The 25,107-nt window shown below is 54.0% G+C and overlaps 8 protein-coding genes across 8 annotated transcripts; 4 read left to right on the top strand and 4 right to left on the bottom strand.

Moving 5' to 3' along the window:
- Window positions 1–1,783: 1,783 nt before the first annotated feature.
- EsH8_II_001163 (S8/S53 family peptidase) lies at window positions 1,784–4,478 on the top strand (the record flags this gene model as incomplete). Its single annotated transcript, XM_083264461.1, has 3 exons — window positions 1,784–2,035; window positions 2,107–3,819; window positions 3,873–4,478. 3 exons carry the CDS (start codon window positions 1,784–1,786, stop codon window positions 4,476–4,478), a joined length of 2,571 nt encoding a protein of 856 aa, XP_083121783.1.
- A 650-nt stretch (window positions 4,479–5,128) lies between these two features.
- EsH8_II_001162 (uncharacterized protein) lies at window positions 5,129–5,992 on the bottom strand (the record flags this gene model as incomplete). The annotated part of the gene is made up of 1 exon (XM_083264460.1): window positions 5,129–5,992. One exon carries the CDS (start codon window positions 5,990–5,992, stop codon window positions 5,129–5,131), a length of 864 nt encoding a protein of 287 aa, XP_083121782.1.
- A 2,794-nt stretch (window positions 5,993–8,786) lies between these two features.
- EsH8_II_001161 (uncharacterized protein) lies at window positions 8,787–9,188 on the top strand (the record flags this gene model as incomplete). The annotated part of the gene is made up of 1 exon (XM_083264459.1): window positions 8,787–9,188. One exon carries the CDS (start codon window positions 8,787–8,789, stop codon window positions 9,186–9,188), a length of 402 nt encoding a protein of 133 aa, XP_083121781.1.
- A 3,874-nt stretch (window positions 9,189–13,062) lies between these two features.
- EsH8_II_001160 (acyl-CoA N-acyltransferase) lies at window positions 13,063–13,593 on the top strand (the record flags this gene model as incomplete). Its single annotated transcript, XM_083264458.1, has 1 exon — window positions 13,063–13,593. The coding sequence occupies one exon, from the start codon at window positions 13,063–13,065 to the stop codon at window positions 13,591–13,593; it is 531 nt and encodes a 176-aa protein (XP_083121780.1).
- A 105-nt stretch (window positions 13,594–13,698) lies between these two features.
- Window positions 13,699–14,793, bottom strand: EsH8_II_001159 (uncharacterized protein; the record flags this gene model as incomplete). Its single annotated transcript, XM_083264457.1, has 4 exons — window positions 13,699–13,839; window positions 13,957–14,301; window positions 14,376–14,441; window positions 14,635–14,793. The coding sequence occupies 4 exons, from the start codon at window positions 14,791–14,793 to the stop codon at window positions 13,699–13,701; spliced, it is 711 nt and encodes a 236-aa protein (XP_083121779.1).
- Window positions 14,794–15,504: 711 nt separating this feature from the next.
- On the bottom strand, window positions 15,505–17,343 carry EsH8_II_001158 (uncharacterized protein; the record flags this gene model as incomplete). Its single annotated transcript, XM_083264456.1, has 1 exon — window positions 15,505–17,343. One exon carries the CDS (start codon window positions 17,341–17,343, stop codon window positions 15,505–15,507), a length of 1,839 nt encoding a protein of 612 aa, XP_083121778.1.
- Window positions 17,344–19,233: 1,890 nt separating this feature from the next.
- EsH8_II_001157 (uncharacterized protein) lies at window positions 19,234–21,136 on the bottom strand (the record flags this gene model as incomplete). The annotated part of the gene is made up of 5 exons (XM_083264455.1): window positions 19,234–20,464; window positions 20,528–20,562; window positions 20,626–20,740; window positions 20,803–20,989; window positions 21,049–21,136. The coding sequence occupies 5 exons, from the start codon at window positions 21,134–21,136 to the stop codon at window positions 19,234–19,236; spliced, it is 1,656 nt and encodes a 551-aa protein (XP_083121777.1).
- Window positions 21,137–22,101: 965 nt separating this feature from the next.
- Window positions 22,102–23,829, top strand: EsH8_II_001156 (general substrate transporter; the record flags this gene model as incomplete). Its single annotated transcript, XM_083264454.1, has 3 exons — window positions 22,102–22,352; window positions 22,423–23,082; window positions 23,145–23,829. 3 exons carry the CDS (start codon window positions 22,102–22,104, stop codon window positions 23,827–23,829), a joined length of 1,596 nt encoding a protein of 531 aa, XP_083121776.1.
- Between the last annotated feature and the right edge of the window lie 1,278 nt (window positions 23,830–25,107).

The following is a 25,107-nucleotide window of genomic DNA, read 5'->3' as shown; positions in this document are numbered from 1 at the left end:
TTTCTTATCCTACTCCTTTTATTAAGAATTTAAACGCTATACTATAAGAAAGTCAGCCTAAATAAGGATAATATAAAAAACACTAAACATATAAGTAGATGCTACTAAAACACTATTATAAGGTTTTTTAGCCTTAATGTATATACAACACTAAGAAGAACCCTTACTAAAGCAACAAGATACCTTAGTATAGAAACAACAAGTGTAAGGTATATTAGTAATAACACTTTAAAGATTAACGTAATTAAGTAAAGATTAGCGCTTATAATCCTTAAGGACGGTTTTTACAGACTTTACTTTAGAAACACAACCTAATATAATATTAGCATTATTAAAGGAAGTATAATTAAACGATTCCCTAACCTAGGAACTACTACCTACTTATAGACTAACGGTCTATAGGACTTAGACCTAGAAGGGGAGACCTAATGTTACAACCCAACAAGTTACTAAATATAACGCCCCACCTAGCGGTAAGGATGCAGGCGGTATAAGCCTTTATATACGTAAGAACATAAGGATCAGGCTCAGCCTAATCGGTAACGGAAGAACTACAGGAAGTTACGTAATAATAAGAAGGACTAACAACTAATAAACGGTCCTATAGGGTAGGACTAACGAACGGGAAGCAGTCCTATAAGGGTGGACCGACACGCTAAGGGCGGTCTAACATCAGGACCAACTTCTAAGCATTAGTCCTAAGCACACTATAAAGGATTACAAAAGAGTATAAGACTCTATAACTAGGACTAGATAGATTACTCCCCTTAGCTCTTCAGCAATCAACTTTGTGATTCATCCCTAAATAACTCTCTTTATCCTACATTAGTAAACTACTACTGACCCCCTCTGTCAACGTATAACTGATCACTATACGACCTACGAACCCTAGTTACGCTATAACGACTTACAGCACGTACACCCACTGTTGAGTATCTACCGCAACGCCTGTTAGCAGAAAACACCACTGTCGGATACCTGACCGTAACAAAAGGGCCTCAATAGGCACCGAAAATCTCAGCCCTGTATTTTGAAACATAAGCTATATGGGGAAGGTTCTTTAATAACTTGATTCAAATAGTTTAACTATCTCAGAGATCTCATGTAAAAGTCTCAGCTAAATATACCCTTGGAATTAGGTCAAATTCAGTACCTCTTCATTGGGTCAATATCCTTTCCAATAAATATTTCGTAGCAGGATATTTGAATCCCTCTGTATCACGAAGAATTGCTAAATATAGTTGCTCAGCGCCAATCATCCTTACCTACTGAATGGCGTATTACTTTCGATATCATTTACTCCTTTTTAGATATGTTTAGACCAGGGCAGAATTCAACTAGACAAGGTATAGTAGTGGTGAAGGGATACAGGCGAAGGATCGTATTCTGAGCATTTGATGCAAATTGTCTTATAAAAAATAGGCTCAACCCATAACTCATCTGTGTTATCGTGTTAGCTGCTTTTTGAACGATCCGCACGACTTGAAAAACATTACAAATTAGTAAGCCAGTATCATTGCCAAGGTTCTGATCTTCTCGTCGCCAATTGCTGCTAAAAGCTAGGACTTCTGATCACGTCAGCAAGCATAATTGCGGCGCAAAACATTTTTCTACAATGGATCGGGAACGATTTCTAAGCCATAGCTGAACAGCTGACTGGAGCGCCAAGAAGAAACATGCATATCATGTGATCGGGAGCCTGATTTTAAACATATTCCGTTCCCCTCCAAGTACTGCCAATAGCATAACGTTGAACGATCGGTGACGGCCGTATCTTGCTTCGATGGATGCCCTCGCCATTTGCCAGCGCAGCGTCGATGACGATGACGATTTGGATTTTGCCGAGGATGCTCTGGACCGTGTCTCAAAGATTGCAATGGAGCTTGCCGTGCGCAAATTATTGTCCGACGTGGGCCGCCTCGGCGCCGAATTGCTTTTGTGCAAAATAGCGTTATGTTCGGCCAGAGCCGCGCAGAGCGCGCAGCTGCAACAGAAGGTCCCCAAGCTCCTCCGGGACTTGGAACGAGTGTGCAGGGTACGTTTCGTTAGCACTGGAATCTATTTTTGGTGAATTGCTTTGCGACTGACACCAATCCTCCTGTGCAGTGGCCAGAGCCGCCAGACCCTTTGAACTCGACCCTCCGATCCATCGTCAGCCTGGGGGTGAAAGCGAACGTGGATCACGTACAAAAATGTCTCCTCAATTTCACAAGAGACCCTCCATACTTGATCGATCAATATTTGAGGAAACTCCAAAAGTTCTCCAAGTTGGTCGATGTGGTGGATGATCACAACGGAAACCGCACCAAGACCAGCAAGGGGGATGGCAGTACTGCTGAAGAATACCCATCGCATGTTGATGCGGACCTCTACGCTGTCTTGTCAAGATCGCACTCTCTTTGCACCTGTTTCAAAGACTCTATAACCGAGAGCAAAAGGCACCTGGCAAGGCTTAAGCTAAGAGGCGAAATCGTAAAGATTGACGGTCATGTCGGGTTTGATATGCTCTTCTCAGCTTGGGATCATTGGCAAGACCTTCAACTTCGCGTACCAGTGAAGAGAAAGGCTGGTAAAGAAGTCAAGTTCAACGACAACGACAGCAGCCAAGGTTCGGCTAGTCGGATCAACCGAGCTACGAAGAAGATGAAAGTAGTTCCCCTGGAAAGTTTCTGTAGCGTCGTCAAAACCAAGCTACACTCTCGGTTATGTTTCCACATCCAGAATCAGGAACTTCACCAGCTCTGCGATGGCTTTGAAATGGTCCAAAATGTGGATTCTGGACCTAGCTGCTCGCTGAGACAGGTTCTTGAAACCAGACGGCTGTCTAACCGTATGAAGCTCGTGTTAGCGTACATTATCGCGCGGTCCTTTTGGCAGTATTATGACTCCCCTTGGATGAAGACACAGTGGACGAGCGACTCAATTCACTTTTTTCCTGAATCGATGCTAGGAGCTGAGGCTCATTCCAGCGGGGCCCTTTACGCCTCCAAACCTTACTTTGCCGCCGATTTCGAGACTGATGGGGACCAATCAATGGAGTACTGCAGCTTAGATGGGGTGATATTTCGTTACCCCCGACTGCTTACGCTATGTGTAATGCTTCTAGAAATTGGCAGAGGTCAGAGTTTGAGGATTGAGGACCATGGCTCAACAGCGGCAAACCTCAACGAGACATGGACGTTAGTCAAACGGTTCAGTGTGGGCACCAAAGGCTGGGGCAGCTTTGACTATCCACGCTACCAAGAGATTATCCTTGATTGCCTTGGTTATACATCTCCTTTGGATGACGGCTTGTCTGTTGAGACAGCCGCTTTTGCCCGCAAGGCGGCTGTTCATGATCTTGTTGTGCAAAGTCTAGAGAAGCTTTTGAATGATCTTGGGTTTGCAGAGAAGCTGCATCTCTTGGGTCCTATAGATCCATCTCAAGAACCAGCTTGGGTCCCTGATATTCCCTTGAGGCCGGCCATGCCTGAACGAAGCCATGACGCGAGTCTGTCGGCACAATGGATGGACAACATAAACAGCATCAATAAGTATATTCATGGTCTGGGAACTACATCAGTTCGAGCGCCGCGGGTGGCAGTTTTAGATACCGGAGTTGATGGTGAGACTGTGTTCTTCCGCGCGCCTGGGCGTGGGTCGAAGATTCAAAAATGGAAGGATTGGGTTGGGAATTCGGAGACACATATTGACGAGAATGGGCATGGAACTCACACTTTGGCCCTTGTGATGAAAGTCGCGCCCCATGCTGTGGTTTGTGTGGCAAGAATAGCTAGGGATAGAGGGGGCTTGAGGAACGCAACGGAAGCCATTGCACAGGTATGCCATATATTTTATTGAAACAGCACTTATATAGCTAACAGTTAGTACAGGCAATCGACTGGGCGGCGAACACAGCCAAAGCAGACATTATAACGATGTCCTTTGGCTTCCAAGATGAGGTTGCCTGCATTAGCCGTGCTATTACCCAAGCAATACTTGACCGTCAGGGCAACATCCTCTTTTTTGCTGCAGCCTCCAACTCGGGAGGCAACCGCCGAGAAATGTTCCCTGCAAGTCACGAGTTTGTCATCTCGATTCGCGAGACAAACAGCCTAGGCTCCTTCTCGGACACAAACCCGCCTGTTGACCAAAATGGACCAGCCGTATTTGGCACCCTAGGGCACAAAGTGTCTGCAGCGTGGTTAAGTACCGTCGATGGAGAGGTACTGAAGTCTGGGTCGTCAGTCGCTACCGCCATAGCAGCGGGTATTGCGGCCATGATACTAACATTCGTGAGCGTTGGTATGAGAGACCCAACTATTCAACCACGTGTTGAGGTGGAGAAGGTTTGGACAACACGAGGAATGCAAGCCGTGCTTGCAAGGATGTCGCAGAACATGGGGAACAGATCATATTTTATATCTCCCGCAGGATTTTTTCAAGGCAAAGACTCTAAGAGGGCTTGGACAGCAATAGTAGAAGCTTGTTCAGGGTAAATATATTACTTGCATGACAGGATATCTATTGGATTACTTGGCCAGAATACGGGCAGGCGGTCAGCAGCAGCCGGTGACCGGCCGCCGCAGCGGAACCCAGATATTCCACCTCCGGGCTGCCAACAGCTATGTCCTCACTACAGCTGCTGCTGCTGTCAACCTTTCTATTTTCTCTTCTAATCACCGATTTACCAGTTTCCGAAAATACCGTATTTATATTCGGCGAGCTTCTGCCCGTACGGGTTGTCATGTTAATCCTGCAGGAGTCCTGTGATTCCAACAATACCCATGCGAGTGGGAAATCAAACGTAGTAAACTCAAGCCTGTAATCTGGTTCTGTGTGTAGAAGAGAAGAAAGTAGAAAGGTTGGCAGCAGCAGCAGCCGTAGTAAAGATATCGCTGCTGGCAGCCCAAAATAGAATATCCGGGTTCCGCTGCGGCGGCCGGTTGCCGGGTGCTGCTGACCGCCTGCCCAAATTCTGGCCAAGTAATCCTACAGGTATCTTACTTAAGATACCATATGCCATTGGTACTGATAACTGAAGGGTGTTCAAAGCATACAATCAATGGATGACAAAACCTCAATCAAGTCCGTATTGAACTGCAAGTGAATATGCCTAGAGCGTAGGGAGGGTATGTAACCGAGCAACCTAATTAGCCCGCACATAATTAACTCTATGCCCACCTTCTCCCACCACTTCCTCCCACTCAAGAGACATTTCCATCAACCACGCCGCCTCTTTCAGACTCTCCACACTCGTAGTGCTAATCTCGAATCCTTCCTCATTCTCTTCTCCGTCTTCTCCATATTGTCCGTCTTCTCCGTGTAGAAACGCCGCATCAGATTCGAAAATATCCACTGTCGCGTTCTCACCCTTTCGGCCTTTGACCTTAACGACATGTACTTGGTACGCAAACACCACATCTTGGTCTCCGGCCTTAAACGAGCTCACAAACCCATATCTTCTGTCAGCTCCTACTTCCGCGCCAACACTCACCCCTACTGCCTGAGCGGCAGCAGTTCCGATCTCCATTGAACCTCCCGCGCTACGACCCGTACCATGCCGCACAGTGAGACCCCGAGCAACTTTGACGCCTGTAATGAGATAGACGGGTGCATTGCTAAAAAGCCCTGATTTGATAGCAGCCATAACGCGAGGCTCCTTCAGTCGCTTCAAAAGCTCTAGATCATTATCCAATATTTCAGTTGCGAGATATCGTGTTTCCAGTTCCTCGATGGAGAACGTCTGGGTGCCTTCGGAGGAGCGCGAGATGCCAGCATTGCTGCTTACGGCCTCGATGAAGCTTGCCCAAATGGAGAGATTCAATGATCGACTGTTTTCGCGGGAAAGCTCATGCTCACGCTCCACGACAGTCTCAAAGTTCGGCGGGCTTTTGAGGGTGGAAAGAGACTTGGCTGGGCGAAAAGGATCAATAACGATGGAACCTAGTTGGATGGGTCCGTTGGGTTTATAGGTAAAGTTGGGAGCAAGAATATACGTTTTACTAGCCATTGTTGGCGAAATCAGCAAGGCTGGAGATTTCAAGAAGACGGGTCAGGCTGCCAAAAAAGAAAAAGGGGGGGGATGAGGGGTTAAAAAGGGTGAAGGGACATATCCAAAAGGCAAGGGCTCTAGAACCGTGTACAATAAACAACCAATAAAAAGGGATCTGACAGCGGCAGCGTGCACGTGAACATCCCGTAGCCGCGGCGAACTTGGTTGGTCGACATGATTCTGATTATGATGCGGGGAAGGTGTGGCAATCTACAGCCTACTCATCAACGAGTGCGTCAACTTCCTATTCTGATATGCGTTCTCTCTAGCCGGCAGAGATACAATATCCATCTATGAGGCAGCCAGATTGATATGACTGAGCAGTGCGGATCCAATACCCAATAGAAGCAACACCGGCCGTTATTCAAATATTTGATGGGACTGCCCACTTGGGCTAGTCCATGTTTGCCACGCCGGCGCGACTCCCGTTGGGATGAATTCTTCTGGGGAGAACCCGCCACCGAGGCAAAACCCCTTCGGTTCCATAGAAACCCTAGCAAGACAGTGTCGAGATGTCTTTGAACAATGCGTCAGCGTCTCAGCTTTGATGGAGCTTGAATGGGCGGAGAACAGACTTGCTGAGTTCAATATGTGGGCTAGCATGACGGGTGTTTTTGCACATCAGAGAGCTTCTCTCGACACCCGGTTAGCGATGGATTCAGAGACCAAGACCATAGTGGAGGGTATCCTCATATTACTGCTTGCGTACCTTGGAAAATGTCAAAAATTAGGTAAGTAATGAACCAAATCTTTTGGGGGTAGTGATTCATATTATTTGAACAGCATCTCATTCCAAAGAAGCAGCAGTTGAGTGGCAAGAGCGGGCGGTAGCAATCGAGGAAACTCGTCATCATTCAGACCTTGCTGAAAATATCCCACGAGGCTTCTCCCCTTGGTCAGATGATTCTGAATCACCGTTAGAGTTATCCATTGATCCAAAAGAGTCAAGCAACAGCGAAACACAAGAACAAAGGCACGCAACCCCGCTGATCCATGCAAAGATTGAAGTGGAGAAGATTATCAATCAACTTACACGGGTAGCGATTGCCATACGTAAATCAGGAACCCGCTCTCGAGTGAATAAAGCCGACAGATTGTTCAGACCAGAAAATCACCAGGAGCTGCGCAACCATCTAAACCTAACTGTCCTAGCCAAGGGCAGTGCGGAAGGTCGCATAAACTACACCATCGACGTCACACACCTATCAACAATACAAGATCGACTCATCCACGCAAATCTACGGCGAAGAAATCGATATTACTATGCACAGAGACATGCCAGAAAGCTGGCTAATGAGCCTCAAAAGATGGACCATATTCCTCCAACTGTTATAGAATATAGGGATCTGGTAAACGAAATCGAGCAGCCACCGACTGCAGTTAAGAGTCGGCTAGAAACCACGTCAGGCAATGATCAAACATCTCATCAGGGCAAAGTTTTGACCGCTACCTCTGCATCAAAAATATCATGGACTAATGAGGATGTCCCTCGAGTTAATCCAACACCTTTAAGTGACGCAACGACCAACATAAGTAGGACAACAGCCGAAATCGATTATCCCAAGCCGCCCAGGCCAAAAGATGGTCTGCACTACTTCCTATGCCCATGTTGTGCACAGACACTACCAGAGGATTATCGGGATGAAATCAAGTGGAAGTAGGTCAATGCCCGACATACAACCAAGCTGACTTGGATTTGAACCTAACGCTACTCGCACACAGAAAACATCTCAGAGCGGATATTTGCCCATACGCGTGCATCCTAGAGGACTGTCCTAAGCCAGATGAACTCTATGTCACACGTAAAGAATGGTCTAGACATATGGAAAAGGAACATCAGCAATGTTGGCAGTGCTTAGCCTGCACGGTTCCCGGCAAGCCACCACGCGTATTCCCCTCTGTTGATGAACTCCTCGGCCACCTTCGCCAAGACCATGTCAGCACAATCAACGAAAAGCAGTATTCGACCCTCGTGATTCACTCTGCTAGGCCGGTTCCCCCCGGTATAAGTGAATGCCCACTCTGCGACTCTACAGGCACGGCAGACTCGCCGGAACTTTTGGACCACATTGCCACACACTTACATAACTTTTCTTTAAGGTCTTTACCATGGGCAAAAGATGACACACCTAAAAAATCTTCAGCGCAAGATGAGCATGATCAGATGGGTGACATAGACTGCGGGGATGAAAATTACTTTGATCAAGGGTTCGAAGGCCTGACTAACAACAGGGACAAAGACCTAGATGAATTGGGCTCTTTAGTTTCAACAAATGATCAAGATTATATGAACTGGTCGCGACAGGGCCAGCCGAATGAGGCGGATGAAGACCTAGATGAACTGGGCTCTTTGGTTTCAACGAATGATCAAGATTATATCAACTGGTCACGACATGGCCAGACGAACGAGGGGGATGAAGACCTAGATGAACTAGGCTCCTCAGTTTCAACGGATGATCAATCCGATATGAGACCCACCTCTGATAACCTTTCCGGCAATGTGGCGGTGAATGATAAGGGCGACGAGGCTCAGCCTCAGCGGGAGTTCACAGTCTCAATGAAGAGCAGCATGCCTCAAGACAGTGCTTCAGCTCCGACTCGAGAGCCAGGTTTATCTTCGAGAGAAAACCTTCCCATAAAAGCGACACAAGTTCATCGCATTGGCTTTACCCGACTGCATGGAATAAATGATGTTAGGGACAGTCCACACCGAGTCAAGTTCGCATTTATTGTTGCCCTATAGGCTAGACTCATGCTCACAGAAAACAGTATCATTTTCATCCACGGCCTACGAGGCCACCCGAGGCGTACATGGGAGAGCGATCGCGTGGAAGACGACGTGAAAGCCTATTCTACGACGTCCAGGAAGCGAGATTCTATGAAGTCCCTCTTCACAAAACGATCGACTTCGAGTTCCAGCCAAGACAACCCCCAAGATGCTTCGACTCCGGACAAGCTGTTCTGGCCTGAAGACTACCTCGCGAACGACATACCTGAAGCGAGAATCTGGACATACGGATACAATGCGGATGCTATCAGTGGTCTGTTCCAGGCAAACAACATGAACAGCGTGTCCCAGCATGGTCGCGACCTTACGGCGAAGATCGAAAGAGAGATTGAAAACGAAGTAATTCATTCCCTGGTGAACGATTAAAAAGGAACTAGACTAACAGTAGCTTCAGGATCCGTTCGTATTTATAGCTCACAGTCTCGGTGGTATCATTTTGAAAGACGTAGGCAGTGGCCTTTGAATGAACATCTTGGGCACAGGTCTAACACCGATTTCCAGATGATACGCCGCTCTCAAGCCTGTCAATCGCGAACAAAACTCATCGTCTTTCTGGGCACACCGCATCGCGGGAGTTCATACGCGGGGTGGGGTCAGATCGCATCTAACCTTGCTCTCGTAGCCTTGCAAGACTCGAACAAGAAGATCATCGGCGCGCTGGAGGTCAACAGCGAGGTCCTTGACAATATTCACGAGGAGTTCAAGACCATTGTACACGCCAGCGATATCAAGGTTCACAGCTTTCAGGAGACGCGGGCCGTTTCTGGGTTGAAGGGGTTGCACAATAAAGTAGGTTTTCTAGCTCGCCTGACCGAGCATGGTATTTATTGCATGGCTAATGAGACGTTCCATTCAGGTTGTAGATGACTTTTCTTCCAAACTCGCCCTGCCACAATCACTCGAGAGAGTAGAGAGCCTTGATGCAAGCCACATGGATATGGCAAGGTGCAATAATAAAGCGGACACGCGATACCGGGCTATTTTGGGCGTTTTGAAACAGTTTATGCGAACAGACGCCGTATGCCATTACATCCCGTTCCGGGAGAATGAGTGCTTCGTCGGCCGAACCGCGACACTTGAAAAACTCACCCAAAACCTATTCGTTCAGAACGATTGTAAAACAGCCGCCATCTATGGCTTGGGCGGAGTCGGCAAAACTCAAATTGCCCTCCGGATGGCCTTGTGGGTCAAAGAGAATAGGCCGCAGTATTCCGTCTTCTGGATGCCCGCCCTGAGTAACGAAGCCTTTGAACAAGCTTGCACAGAAATCGTAAAAGTGCTTGGAATTGCAGTAAACGACGATAAAGAGGACGTCAAGATATCAGTCCGACAATACTTGAGTTCAGACAAGGCGGGACCATGGTTTCTCATTGTGGACAACGCAGACGATTCGGACATGCTATTCGGACACTCAGGCGGCCACGGTCTGGCCGAGTACTTACCACAAAACGATGCTGGCCTCACGCTGTTCACAACAAGGTCCAGAGAAGTAGCGCTGGAGGTTACAGACACAGCAGATGCTATGGTTGAAATCAACGCCATGGACGTACAAGAGTCAACGAGTCTTCTGGAGAGATCACTCTGTCGGAATGACATTGTCGGAAACGACGCCATAACGCAAGAGCTGCTGAGCGAGCTTACATACCTCCCACTGGCAATCATACAAGCCACGGCATACCTGAACAGAAACCAGCATCTATCGATTGCAAAATACCTCCAGTTGTTGCATGGAACAGAACAAACGGTAGTCGACACAATGAGCAGGGAGTTTCGCGACACAACTCGATACGCAAACTCGCGGAATGCCGTCGCAACCACCTTGCTGATTTCTTTTGATCAAGTCCGGAAGTCCGACCAAAACGCCGCTGAACTTCTATGCTTTATATCCCGCATCGAACCAAAGGCTATACCAAGTTCGATCTTACCATCTGTCGGTTCTAGAGAACAAACAGAGTTTTCGATTGGAACTCTGTGCTCTTACGCGTTTCTTGTACAACGAGAAGAACCCGAGATTTTTGATATGCCTAGCTTGGTACACTTGGCAACACGAATATGGGCTAAAAAAGAGTTTTCAGAAGCCGAACTTACTGAAAATGCGCTTACGCACCTGGGAAACATATTTCCTTCCGACCACTACCTTAATCGCGCACTCTGGAGACGTTATATTCCACATGCTCTCAAGGTACTCAACGAAAGTAAAAATGTGGAAATAGAACAAAAGTACGATCTGTATTTACAACTTGGCGTGTGCTTTTTAAAGGATCAAAGGATCAAAGAGGCAATTACCTGTATAGAACACTGTGTCACGTGGAAATGTGACCACTTGGAAGTGGATGATAGTTCTCGACTTTCTTCGCAAAATGAGCTCGCAAGGGCATACCAAGCAAACGGAAGAGTAAAGGATGCAGTGCAGATCCTAGAGCATGTGGTGGCGATACGAGAAAAGACCCTTGACGAAGTACACCCAGACCTACTTGCCTCACAACACGAACTCGCAAGAGCATATCAAGCAGATGGACGAGCACAGGATGCAATGCAGATCCTGGAGCATGTGGTGGCAAAAACAGAGACCCTTGATGAAGCACACCCAGCTCAGCTTTCCTCGCAATATATGCTCGCAAGAGCATATCTAGCAGACGGACGGGTCAAGGATGCAATACAGATCTTGAAGTATGTGGTGGTAAAACAAAAGAACTTTGATGAAGCACACCCGATCCTACTTGCCTCACAACACGAGCTTGCAAGAGCATACGAAGCAGATGGACGAGTAAAGGAGGCGGTACAGATCCTAGAGCACGTAGCGAAAATCCGAGAGAAGGCCCTTAGCGAGAAACACCCCTTTTAGATTAGCACACAAGACGCACTAGCAGACGCACATAAAGCAAGACGGGTCAAGGGGGCACCTACGCTTTTGGAACCTGCTTTTGAAGCGGAGAAAAGATTATGGCGACCACAATAAAGTATTGAATAAGCCCATAAGGTTGTGTCAATAAACAGTAAGGTTGATCGTGCTAATCAGGTAACATACACTTTTTCACGGACTATTTGTTGTTTGAAGAGGTCTCTATCCGACTTCGGCATAGACTTACTTCTAGCGCAACCTGTGTACATATTAATGTATATAGAAACATACTGCATTTAGTCCGTTGCAGCCATTTCCGGTGCCTTCAATGTTCACCAAATGCGCGTATGATGTAGGGAAGGACCCCATGCTTGCCACGGCGAAGCGATCTGTGTTCAGAGAGGCCCTGAACGCCGAGAACATTGTACACCGATATTGCAAGCCTTTATACGAGCGGGGAGGCAAATTGAGGGGATTATGGCTCCTAGAGCATAATGGGGGTATTGTAACTATATTTTCCCTTGAATTTTACAACTTGGGCCCGATTCTTTCTCGCTACTAGCCTCTATCTAGATGCATCGTCGAGCCAGCCTGGACATGCGAGCTGGATCCCTGGTTTGAGGTGACAGCTTGCACCTATTGTTTGGTTTCACAGGAAGAGTTTTCTTCTCAAACATAAAGTCTTTCAAAGTGCAAGTCTAGCCTTTCTCTCCCCCCATCTTTACTGCTTGAACAAGCCTCTGTGCCATAAGGTTCAGAAACGGGAAACCCAGTTGGTGGAGGGGTTCAAACACCACCAAAACATTTTAAATAACATTGCTAATTGTAGTTGCCGCCCGAAAAGGAATTTTTATATTTTTAGTCTATAGCTAATTCGACTAGTGCACGCTACTACCGTTTCCCACCAGCAGCGGCGAGGCGCATATCAAGATACGCCAAATACGCCGCTTAATAATATACGGGACCGATCGCTTGACTCATACCCCGTGGTGTTTTCCATGTCAATCAAGGGCGCGCACCAGCCACCGTGCTCCAGGACCCGTCGGCCCGCCTTTCGAGTCCGCCGTCCGCCGTCCCGCGAGACTGCGAAGGCTCTCAGGGCCACCCGCGCTGGCGGGGCTCTTCCGAGCGTGGGGTCTCGGGTCGACTCCCGAGCTGAGTCACAACGATTGCGGCGTCCTGCGTCCAGACGCCAACTTTAAAAAGGGAGCCGTTTTACTCGACGGGTGCTCTTCACTCGGTCGAACCAATTCCACAGCTCTAACTTATACATAGACGTACAAAAAACCATTTCGCGTTTGTGAGGCATGCCCCAGGGACACTAGATCCTGCGTATCCGGGAAATGAAGGAAAATAAAACTAACGAGTGCGTTCTTCCTTGCCAGAGCCAAACCAGCCATGACATCAAAAACAACCCGCGCGTGGACGAGGGACTCGTACCTCATCTCGACCGACGCGTCCCTCATCCCCGTCGCCGAGCTCAACGCCGCCTTCGCCTCGGACACGTTCTACTGGACCGGGCCGCTCCCGGAGGCCGCCATGAGGGAAATGCTCGCAAACTCGCTGTGCTTCGGCCTGTACAACACCGCCCCCGAGGGCGCGCCGGCGGGCGCGGCGCCCAAGCTCATCGGCTTCGCGCGGCTGGTGACGGACCACGTCAGCTTCGCCTACGCCACGGACGTCTGGGTCGACACGGCGACGCAGGGCAAGGGCCTGGGCAGGTGGCTCGTGGGCTGCGTGCAGGAGGTCATCGAGGGGATGCCGCACCTGCGGAGGAGTCTGCTGTTCACGGGCGACTGGGAGCGGTCCGTGCCGTTCTACGAGCGGGAGATGAAGATGCAGCTGATGGACGGGAGGCGCGGGGGCCCGCTGGCGATTATGCAGATGAAGGGGAGGGGGCATCCCGATTTTCTCGACAAGGCGGCGTAGGTCTTTGTCTGTGGTAGATGGCGATGTAGTGGCAAATTAGATTTCTTTTACTTTTTTTCTTATATATATATATTAACTTGTATCTACAGTAGCTTTTTGATGTACTTAGACCAGATCCCTGCGCAGGAATACAGTTCTCCTCACCAGAGGTCTACCCTCCAAGTCCAGGTCCGGGAAGCCGTAAAAGTTCTGCTCGGTCCAGATGTGCTCGTATCCTCTCCTCTCGTACCACTCGTGGGTTGACATCTGGGATTCATGTCAGTTTTCTTTGTCTTTTCTCTTCTCCCTATCCTCGGACTGTATAAAAAGGAAATATAACAAAGATTTTGAACGGAAATAGAATCAAGGGAGGCAAATACGTACAGGCGGGAGTTTCCCCCCGGCCATCGCGGCAGACTCCTTCCGCAGCTGGTCCTCCTTGGAGATGGTGTCGAGGATCAGGGTGGTGGCGCACAGCGGCTCCTTGGTGGCCATGTCCTCGACCAGGTCCATGGCGGCGCGGCCGATGCCGGAGCTCTGCAGCGCAAAGGAGACGTAGAGGCTCTTGATCCAGTAGACGTGCTCGGCGGGGATGGGCAGGTTGAGGCTCTTGGCCATCGGGTTCTCGATGTCGAGCGAGATGTGGCCGACGGGGTGGAAGGGGGTCCCCGCCGGGGTCCGGGGGACGGCACGGATGGACGCGGCCGTGTCTGTCAGGGGCTCTGCTTCCTGCGTACGGGTGAGCTTGTTGCGGTGGAGGGGGGTTTATGGGGGTTTCGGTGGCGGACATATTGCAGACAAACCTTTGTGAACCTGGCAACATGCTTTGCCAACTTTGCGTCGCGTTCCGGGTCCTCGTTGTGAAGTGCCTACTGCTTGTTAGCCGATGCTTGAATTCTGTCTCACGAACTGCTATTCAGTCGTATAAAACCAGACTCATCGCCATCACCAACTTGACATCTTTTTTCATCAAACGGCGCATTACGTGCCACCCAGGACAGCTTTAAAGGCGGGCAATAGAAGAAAGTTCCACCGGAAAAAAGAAGAAGAAAGAAAACTCACAATCCAGTAAATGCACTTCAGCCCGGACCGCTGGTGCCCCTGCCACTCCGGCACCTTGTCCTCATGCCACCCGCACTCGATCCTCTGGTCCACCATCCTCGCGACGTGCTCCGGGGACTCTGGGTCCCAGGGGACCAGCTCGACTCTAGTCTGCGACATTGCGGCTGGCTTTTCGGGCGTTTGCAGTCCTTTGGCTCACTAGTGCCCGGGGCGTTCAATGTGGGGACGGCTTCAATGGAAAACAATGGGAGGAGACGGCGGACGAGGCGCGCAGAGTGGAACGCCGGGGAGCTTTTGTAGAATAGAGTTTTAGGGCGGTGGTGGTGGTGAGTCAGTACGTTATGGCGCGGACCCACTAAGGGATCGAGGGATTGAGGGACTGCAATTAAATTTAGCTATAAGAAAAGACCGCCGGCGCGAAATCACGACATGGTGCTCGGCTTGCTGCCTGGCTCGGAAGCCCTTTGCGTTTTCGGCTTCGGCATGCAGCTCGGCTTGGTTAGCTAGAGTCTTTCCGTAGCGCGCCGGGAGTTAGACGGATATCGGAAGACGTGGGGAGTGGGCCGTTCTTCGTCAAAGTTCCATTCGCAGCATCATCAACAGCTATTTCAGAGTATCGATGACCAGCTGATCTCCCGTAAGTAGCTTTCAAACTCCCGGATATTCTCATGATAAAGCCGCGTAGGGAGGGAGTAAGGGGGGAAATGAATTAATTGGATTTAAAAGACCGCAAGTCGCTACGCAATAAACCCTCATTCGCACCATTACGCCGGTTTCCGATCCCCCATTCTCTTGTTTACTCTAATCGAACCTCTTTTTTTTATAAAATGAAAAAATGAAAAAGAATGAAGAGAAAAAAAAAACATGTTCTCACTGCGGAGGCATCGCCCACGTCCCGTTGGCGAACCAGGTGCCGGCCCGCGTGTAGTCTAGTGTAACGCCGTCCTGCATGTATGCAAATCTAAAGTACTCGGGCAGGGCCATCTTGGCCCTGCGCATCCAGACGAAGGTGTTGGCGTCCGGCCCGTCGGCGAAGTAGTACCGGAACCGCTCGACGTCGTTGACGAGGGCGCTGACGCCGTCGAACTCGGCGGCGGCGGGCGGCGCGAGCCAGCTGAAGGTGATGCTCGGCTCGAACGTCTGCGACGAGACGACGGCGTCGGCCAGCCGCGGCAGCGCGGAGCCGAAGGCGCCGTCCTCGCGCAGCGCGTCGGGGGTCTGCAGCACCGAGTCGAAGCCCCAGCGCGCGATGCCGTTGACGAAGAGCCCCAGCAGCATGCCCTGGTAGAAGAGCGAGGTGCGCGTCTGCATGCTGGTGCCGGGCAGCAGCAGGAGGGCCATGATGTAGTGGTGCACGCGCAGGTCGACGCCCGGGATGGAGAGGCCGGCGATGATGCCGGCGAGGAAGAGCGCGTACAGCGCGAGGAAGCGCGGGAGCCGGCCCTCGAGCCAGAAGAAGTAGACCTGCTTGGCCATGACGACGGCGAGGATGATGACGATGAGCGCCAGCGCCGGCTTGGCGCCGGGCTGCTGCTCGATGTCGTGCGTCGTCAGCCGCTGGATCGGCATCCAGCCGAAGGTGTAGTTGGACAGCGCGCCGAACCAGAAGCCGCCGAGCCAGAGGGCCGTCTTCTCGAACTGGGCGCGCAGGCCCGAGAGGGTGCGCCGGACCGACGTCCAGAAGATGACAACGGCGCAGAAGGCCGCCGGCAGCAGGCGGCCTGTGAACATGGAGATGCGGTCCGGCAGGACCGAGGCGACGTGGCGGGCGGCCGTGGGCGGGTCGGAGCCGAAGCTGACGTGGGCGAAGATGCCGAGGAAGCTGACGAAGAACTGCCAGGCGGGCGACGTGGTGAAGACGGAGAAGACGGCGGTGAAGAGCATCGAGGTGGGCAGCAGGGCCTGGCGCGGGTCCTGCTTGCCGCAGCGGAGGGACGGGTCGGCCGACAGGTTGAAGGCGAGCGGGAAGTACGAGTCGAAGGCGACCGTCTCGACGCCGTGGCGGGCCGAGGCGTTGAAGCGCTCGCGCTGGCCGACGCGGTGGAGGCGGCCGCAGCCGCCGCTCAGGTCGGTGACGACGCCGGCGTGGATGGCCGAGGCGCAGATCATCGAGTCGCCGCGGTAGGTGCCGTCGCCGACGACCAGCGGCCTGTAGACGATCTCCTGGGGCCCGACGGCGTGGGGGTTCAGCAGCTTGTGTGCCATGCAGTTGGCCGGGCACCGGAAGGAGAAGGATGAGTTGGAGAAGGGGCGGCAGTCGGCGCCGTCGAGCCCGCACTTGTTCTTGAAGTGCCACAGGGTGTCGGCGCAGTCGAGGCTGAGGACGTGGTGGCCCCGGTCGTCCAGAATGGCGCGGGACGAGGCCAGGGGCAGCGAGAAGGCGACGGCCCACAGGGCCAGGAAGACGGCGACGACGGCGGCCTTGCGGCGCGGCGTCGGGCAGAGGCGGTCCAGCAGGCGCGGGGGGGCGTCCTGGACGGCGGGCAGGACGGGCCGGATGGAGTGCGTCCTGGGCGGCTGGGGCCCGGCGAGGCAGTGCCGCTTCGGGGTGTGAGGGAACTTTTGCTGCGACAGCGACAGCGTGCTGGACGTGCTCTCCTCGAGCTCGTACTCCTCGTCGGCCAGGAACTGGGCCTCCTCGTCGATGCTCCCTCGCGTCGCGTAGTCGTCGTCGTCCTTGAAGGGACGGTCCCCATCGCCGGCGCCCATCTGGTCTCTTTCTTCTCTTTCTCTCCGTCTCTTTCTGTCCTTCTGTCCCTCTGTCCGTCTCTCCCTTCAGACGGGTCGCGGCCTCTCACTCGCTCTCTCTCACTCGCTCCTACTCACTCACTCTCTCACTCACTCTCCCTCTCTTTCGCTCTCTCTCAGTCTCTCTCTCTTCCCCTGCTGGTTCACAATTGGCTCCTCTCCGTGAAATGTGCCGGCTCAATTCATAAGACGTCTGGCGAATGCGATCAAATGCCGACGGAAGCACGCGTGGTGTCTCTTGGGGGGTGATGCACGAGGGTGAGAGAGGTTGGCGCGCTGGCTGACCGGCGACGTGGTCGAATTTAGACTTTGACAAAGAAAATGGCGGCCGTCGACGTGGAAATTAGCACGGTGATCCAAAGGGTCGAGAGGGGAGGGGGGGACCCTACACTCTGTGGGGGGGGAGCGGCCAACTACGGGCACTATGTACACTCTACGTGGTAACGGCAATCAATACCCCGTCTGTCCGTCTGCGAGGGCGGCTTTGGTCTCAGGGGGGAGGGAGAGGGCCAGCAGCAGCTCTGCTTTGAGACACGAGCAGCAGCGTCTGAGCTCTTCGGAGGGCGAGACGCCAAACTGAGACAATCAGTGGAGTATTCCGGCGGATCACTGCCGCAGACGGAAGCGCTGTTCGCTGTTCATTGTTCGCTGTCGGGACGCGCTCCCTCGAGCCGAGTTCTCAGGGGGACGGCCATTGGAAGCATTGGGAGCCGCCGTGGAAAGCGGCTGGATCGACGCGGCAATCATGTTCACAGGGTGCGGTGAGCCCCCCCAATGGGCATCGAGACGATGACATGTGCCCTGCCTGCATCGACAAAGGGGGTGCAGCATCTGCATTCTTCATTCGGCTGCGCTCCCGAGTCTAGCGCAGGCCCAGGCACGAAGTTTGCTTACTCAATCTGAAACCGCATGGGTCTGGCCGCTGGGGGGGTCATGAATGGCAAATTTGGGCTCAATATGAGACTAATGCTAATGGAGGACTTCGATACGAAGCGGTGAGCCGGGGGGAAGAGGGGGAAGGGGGATATGAAAAGTCGAATAAGTCGGTCAAGGCAGAGCAGAGGATATATACGAATGCATATGCACCCGAGCAGCGCCAGCCAGTCGTCACGTCGAGAGCGTCGAGATGCAGATGTGCCAGCGCAACGCTGACGGGCTGACATGGCTGCCCTGCTAGTCTGGACGGCCGAGGCCGAGCTGAAGATTCCAGCGTCGAACAACGGACGAGTCAGCGAGAGCCTCTGCAACTGGAGAGTTGCGAACCCACCAACCAGGTTGAAGACGGGTGTCTGCATGTCATTGGCCCAGCCTTTGCCGGCCGCTGACTACGCAAATATTGTACGGAGTATAGGGTACATTCACCACGTGGGGGTCAGGCCCTGCACAGTTGGCTAGCATTGACTAGCATTGACTAGCATTGTCTAGCATTGACAGCATTGGCACATGGCGATGGTTGTGCTACTGCAGTAGCCGTGCAACTAAGAGAAGCCGTCTTATGAGGTCGGATTAAATTGGGCACATTGAGGCAAAATAACGCAAATGAAATTAATAAAACAAAACAACATAGAATAAATCACCCACTGCGCGGTTTATCCCGCCCGTGAAACATCAGTCATCGGACCCCGTCCTATCACCTGCAGGTCCGCCAACACTTCGTTCCATGGTGTTTGGCAACTGCACGTCACATTGACATCTTTTGCTTTCACTTCTTGGCAAAGAAACATCAAACCATTTATAGACGTCGTTCGGGCAACGTCGAAGATGGTTCACACGTCAATTACTAGCTGCACTACTGATTGTTGGTGCGCGGTGACGGGCTGAACTAACTGAACTGGACTGAATTAGACCAGACTAAATCTCGCAGGTATACTCCATCGTCAGGTTCACCTGCGGCACGCCCTCGAAGCCCGCCGGCACCGCGTACGACACGTTGTAGTACCAGTGGTTCCGCAGCTGCTCGCCGTACGTCACCGGCAGCTTCTCCAGCCCCGGCGCCGACACCTCGACGCTCAGGCACGGCAGCTCCTCGAGCCCCGCGACGGTCTTGCCGCCGAGCGTCCACGACGGCGGGATGCCCGACAGCGCAAAGGTGAAAATGTCGGACCCGGCCTGCGTCGCGTTGGGGTACGACACGCTCAGCGACCGCTCGCCCGCCACCGCCGTGATGGTCGACGCCGACGGGTACAGCACGAAGAAGCCGACGTACGGGAACGGCGCGTGGCCCGGGTCCGACGCCCAGTGCACGATGGCCGGCACGAACTGGTCGCCGCGGTTCACGTCCTCGGCCTGCCGCACCCCGCCGACCATGAGCGGCGCGCTGATCCACGCCGTCGTGCTGCGCGTCGTGTCCGTCTCCAGGTCCTCCTTGACCACGCGCGCGAGGCTGCGCGAGCCGGCCCAGGCGCCCTTGGCCCGCAGCGCCGCCGCCGTGCTGTTGGAGATGTGCTTGGCCACCGTGTCGGCCACCAGCGCGATGGCCGCGCCCTGCGCCGCGTCGTACAGCAGGTCGCTCTCGCCCTTGGGCGGCTGCGGGCCGTACTCGCGCCCGAGCACCGCCCACCAGTACATGGGCAGGATGGACGAGTGCTTGGTCATGTCGCGCGTGTAGGCGCGGTCGTACGGCCCGGCCATGTTGCCCAGGTACGGGTTGTAGTGCGCCGCGATGTCGTCCCAGAGCCGCGCCAGGATGACCTCGGCGTTGCGCGTCAGCGTGGCGTTGCGCGGCCCGTAGGCGATGTTGGCCGCCAGCGCCCACACGTCCATGCCGTAGTAGTTGGGCGCGTTGTACTCGCCCAGCGTGTTGGACCCGTTGAACTGGAAAAGCTCCAGCAGCTGCGCGCCCTGCCGGTTGGCGAAGTCGACAAAGGTCGCGTTGCGCCGCCGCGCCCCGATCCAGCCGACAGTCAGCGCCCGCATCAGCGCCGGGTTCGAGTAGCCCAGGATCAGGTTGTCGCCCTCGGGGAAGCTGCCGTTGCGCCGCATGGCGCCGACGGCCTGGATCTCGAGCGCGTCCTCGATGCGCCGGACCAGGTCCGCGCCGAGCAGGTCCGAGTAGAGCTCGACGTCTTGGACGAGCTGCGTTCTGGTGCCGTGTGTGTAAGCGGTTGCGTTGCCTTTCGGGGGGCACACGGGATTGATGACTTACCCGATAAACTCTCTCCAGTTCGGGTCGTACGTATCCTGGTGAAAACTTTAGCATTCTGCATCATCTCCTACACTCTCCTCGGGTCCCAGGTTGCGTACGTAGATTTTCGGCGGGTAGAGCACAGAATCCGGGGTCGGATCCGGCTGGTCGGGCGACAGCTTAAAGGTGCCGTACCACGCCGACTCGTAGTCGGCCGTCATCTGACTCGCCAGGCTGCAAACACAGTCAGAATCAACCGCAGGGACCTGCCAACGACGCCTCGGGGGGGACCTCACATGTTCTCAATCGCCGCCCTGGCGTTCGCCGCGTCGTCGCCCTCGTTGCGATGGAGCAGGCCCGCCGTGTACCAGGCCGTGAACCGGATGGACCACGGACCCTTGTCTTGGTACCAAATAAGGTTGTACGAGTCGTCCCACCTCGAGTCCTGGACCTCCATCGAGTAGTCGAATAGACTTTGCGCATCTAGACGGCCGTGTAAGTCAATCTGGACCGCCGTTCGGGGTCCGCGTGGTTCTTCTTACTGGCCGAGAGCTTCGGTCTGCCGGTCGCGGCGGCCCCCAGCGTCGCGCCGGAGGTCAGGAGCGAGGCCACTGCCAGCCTGAGATGCATCTTGGGAGTAGGGTCGAAGTGCCGAGCGATTGAGGAGCGGTGCTAGACAGACTGCGCCCGCCCATCCGTGATGTCCCAACAGCCGCTGCTATATATCTGTTTCCCCGACTCCATGTCGTTTTTGTCGAGTGGATATCCCCCCCGCGAGGAAGCACGCACGCGAGCACCGCTAGATCCTTGGCCTGGGGGATGTTCAAGGCACCGTCGCGAACCCCTCACTCCAACCTCTTCCCCACGGCGTCCTCGACCGATCGGGCCTCCTAGTTGGTCCGCCAATCACCGGTCCCAATTCGTCTCAGAGGCCCCCCGGTCCGAACCGGGCCGGAACCGGTGGGCTAGATCCGTACCCCGGGCGCGGTTACATGTCCCTACTTGGAGCTAGTCGACTGAGGTCGAGCGGGGTTACGAGCCGGATTGCGGGGGGAGCCACACGTTCGTCGTACATAGTACGCACGGCATGGTGCCATGGGAGATCTGGCACGACCATCGGAGGGGGCCTGGTCTCGTTTCGCCGGACGTCATATCTATCTGGGGATCCCAGAGGCAAAATCTCCGCACTCTTGGGAGGTCATGTTACATTTGCATGCACCCGCGGCATATCATGTGCGGTTCCTGATTCGGAACATTATCGCCCGAACGCGCCCCCGCGGCACACCGATAGGCGCAGGGGACGTTGGGAATCGCCGACCGACCCCACCGGTATCTGCTGGTCTCCCTATCTTGGCTCCTCGAGCCAATCTTGCCCGCCAAGCCCTGGGCCGATGAAGCCTCCTAGCTCCGGCCCGGGCGATGGCCGGGCATGGTGACATCGATATCGGCTCTCGAGGCGTGATACGAACCGGTCGGGTCTGTTATCAGCTCGGGGCATATTTACGGGCCCATGCCCCCCCTCCTCCGGGGGTTTCCTGGGATTGTCTGCTGGTTCTCTTTGATACCTGTCCCCCCCAGAGAGAAGAACTGCAGCAATGTCGAAGAAAGACACCGCGACGAACGAGCCGGCGGGCATCCCCGTCACCGTCGGCGCCGCCATCGCCAGCCAGCGCGGCGCGCTGAAATGGTTCTCCAACGCGGGCATCGTCAAGCTCAACTGCGTCCTCGCCCTGTCCCTCGTGTCGAGCTACGCGACCGGCTACGACGGGTCGATGATGAACGGCCTGCAATCCCTGGACACGTGGAAGGAGTCGTTCAACAACCCGGATGCCCAGCAGCTGGGACTGTAAGCAACTTCTAACGCTAATACATCTGTTCGACTGACCTCGAGCACCACGCTAACCACCGATCCCTAGCCTCAACGCCATCCAGAACGTCGGCCAGCTCGTAGCCCTGCCCTTCTGCGCCTGGTTCTGCGATCGTTTCGGGCGCAGGCCCGCCCTGCTCGTCAGCGCGGCGGTCCTGCTCATCGGCGTCGCGCTGCAGGGCGCGGCGCAGAACGTGGGCATGTTCATCGCGGCGCGCGGCGTGCTCGGCTTCGGCCTCGCCCTCAACATCACGGCCGCGCCGCTCATGATCATGGAGCTGGCGTACCCGTCGCAGCGCGCGCCCCTCGTCAGCATCTACAACTCGCTGTGGGGGCTCGGCGCGCTGAGCGCCGCGTGGATCACCTTCGGCACCTTCCGCATCGGCAGCACGTGGGCGTGGCGCATCCCGTCCGTCCTGCAGGGCCTGTCGAGCGTCGTGCAGCTCGGCCTGTGCTTCTTCATCGAGGAGTCGCCCCGCTGGCTCGTCTCCCGCGAGCGCGACGCCGAGGCCGAGGCCCTGCTGGTCAAGTACCACGCCAACGGCGACGCCTCGGACCCCGTCGTGCCGCTGGAGATGGAGGAGATCCGCACGGCGCTGCGGCTCGAGGCCGAGGCCGAGCGGAGCACGTCGTACATGTCCTTCTTCCGGACGCCCGGCAACCGCCGCCGCTTCTTCATCATCCTCGCCGTCGGCTTCTTTTCCCAGTGGTATGTGTTTATCCCAGACTCTCTCCGCAAGGGGGGCTCATCTCTGACCGTCGTGTTACCAGGTCCGGAAACGGTCTCATCTCCTACTACCTCTCCCTGATCCTCAACTCGATCGGGTACACGTCGCAGGACACGCAGACGCTCATCAACGCGCTCATCACGCTCTGGGGCCTGTTCTGGGGCCTCCTCGCGTCGGTGCTCGTCAACCGCTTCCGGCGCCGCACCATGTTCCTCGCGTCGACGCTCGGGTCGCTGGTGTGCTACGTGGTGTGGACGGCGCTGCAGGCGACGTACGAGCGGCAGACGGACCTCACGGGCGCCGGGTCGCCGGGGCTGGCCAAGGGCGTGCTGGCCATGATCTTCCTGTACAACGTCACCTTCACCATGGGCTGGGGCGCGCTGCAGGTGACGTACGTCGTCGAGATCCTGCCGTTCAACCTGCGCGCCCGGGGGCTGGTCCTGTACAACCTCTTCGTGGCGCTGGCCCTCATCTTCAACCAGTACGCCAACCCCGTGGGCGTGACCAACTCCAAGTGGAAGTACTACATCACGTACGACGTGTGGCTGGCCTTCGAGGCCGTCGTCGTCTACTTTTTGTTCGTCGAGACCGGCAAGATGAGCCTCGAGGAGACGGCCGTCATCCTCGACGGCAACGCCGACAGGCTGACGGAGGAGGTGGCCCGGCGGACGGAGAAGCTGGCCGTGGAGACGAGGGAGACGGCCGTCCAGGACGAGGCCAAGATGTGATTGATTCCCTTGGATTGGAGATACCGCGGAACCATGTTTGCAAGTTTGATTGAACGCGATTCGGATACTTTGGCACGTTTGTAACCCAGCAGTTGCTCAAATCTTTCACGTAGCCCTTGAAATAATAACAGTCATTAATGTCTTACCTTCAACCATGCCTAAATGGGGTCTTGAGCCGCTTCGGGCGACGACTGGATTGGACAATCGAACACGAATAAGATCTATACAATGCCGCACAATCGACTCAGTCCAATCGGGAGCAGGCGATGCTCTCGAGATTAGGTGCTAGCGGTGTCCAGGGGAGCATGAGATCTGGCTATCGGCCGTGCTAACCGGTCTTCGGGGAACATCGTTGTCTCCTATCGTCCACAATATAAACATGCGGTGCGTCTTTGAGTAGCCCGGATCGGTTTCGGTCGGCGTTTCCGATCTTCTTACACGATGCATAATACTTGCGCGGGCCTGGCCATGTGTTTTGACTTGACATGCAATTCGACCCAGATTCAAGCATTCAAGCATCTGGGGAAAGGAATAAGAAAGCAGGATAAAATAAATAAAAAAGGGCATGCAGATACGCCGTCCCCACTGTTTAGGCGTCCAATATGATATTCGTTATTGGCCTGGGCGTTCGATCTGCAACAGAGCCGTCATGCCATGTCAGTGCTTGCTTCTTTCGTTCTAGAACGTCGCACAGAGTCTTCAGCAGAGTGAGACCGGATGAACCACTGCGCTACAACGTCCGATAAGGCCGGCCTCGCATCGAACATGCGAGCTCCTCGTATGAAGCCACGAAGCCATGGTTCTTTGCATCTCGTAGGCCACACATCCCCGCCGATAGTCTGAGCTCAGGTTCTAGTGGTGGAAAAAAGGGAAGAAAAAAAGAAAAGAAAAAGCGAGGGAGAAAAAAAGGACATGTCTCATACGCCGCCCATGGTTGATGCTCGTTGAGCTGAAGCCCGGCCAGCGGTAGAATGACTCGCAGCAGGCAAACACCATCGAGGACTCGGGCAGCACACAGCCCGCGGCGGCCAAGTCGCCCGTCAGTCGACGTTCGGCCCAGCGTGTGGCCAGGCGGTAGCCTCCGAAAAACCTACCCGTCGGGCTGGCCGACTGTGAGTGTCCCGCCAGCAGCCGCCAACTGCCAACTGCCAACCGTCGACTGACGCATATGATATGCTGCTCCGAATAGTAACACTAAAAAGATTATAGAAAAGAAAGAAAATTATTAAAGAAAAAAAAAAAAAGAGTTCACGCGCATACGCACCGAACCACCAAATG

This window comes from Colletotrichum jinshuiense, chromosome 2, assembly GCF_051148585.1.
Source record: "Colletotrichum jinshuiense chromosome 2, complete sequence".
Lineage (NCBI taxonomy): Eukaryota > Fungi > Ascomycota > Sordariomycetes > Glomerellales > Glomerellaceae > Colletotrichum > Colletotrichum jinshuiense.
The sequence above is the reverse complement of the archived record's forward strand: the minus strand, read 5'-3'. Positions and strand labels throughout refer to the sequence as shown.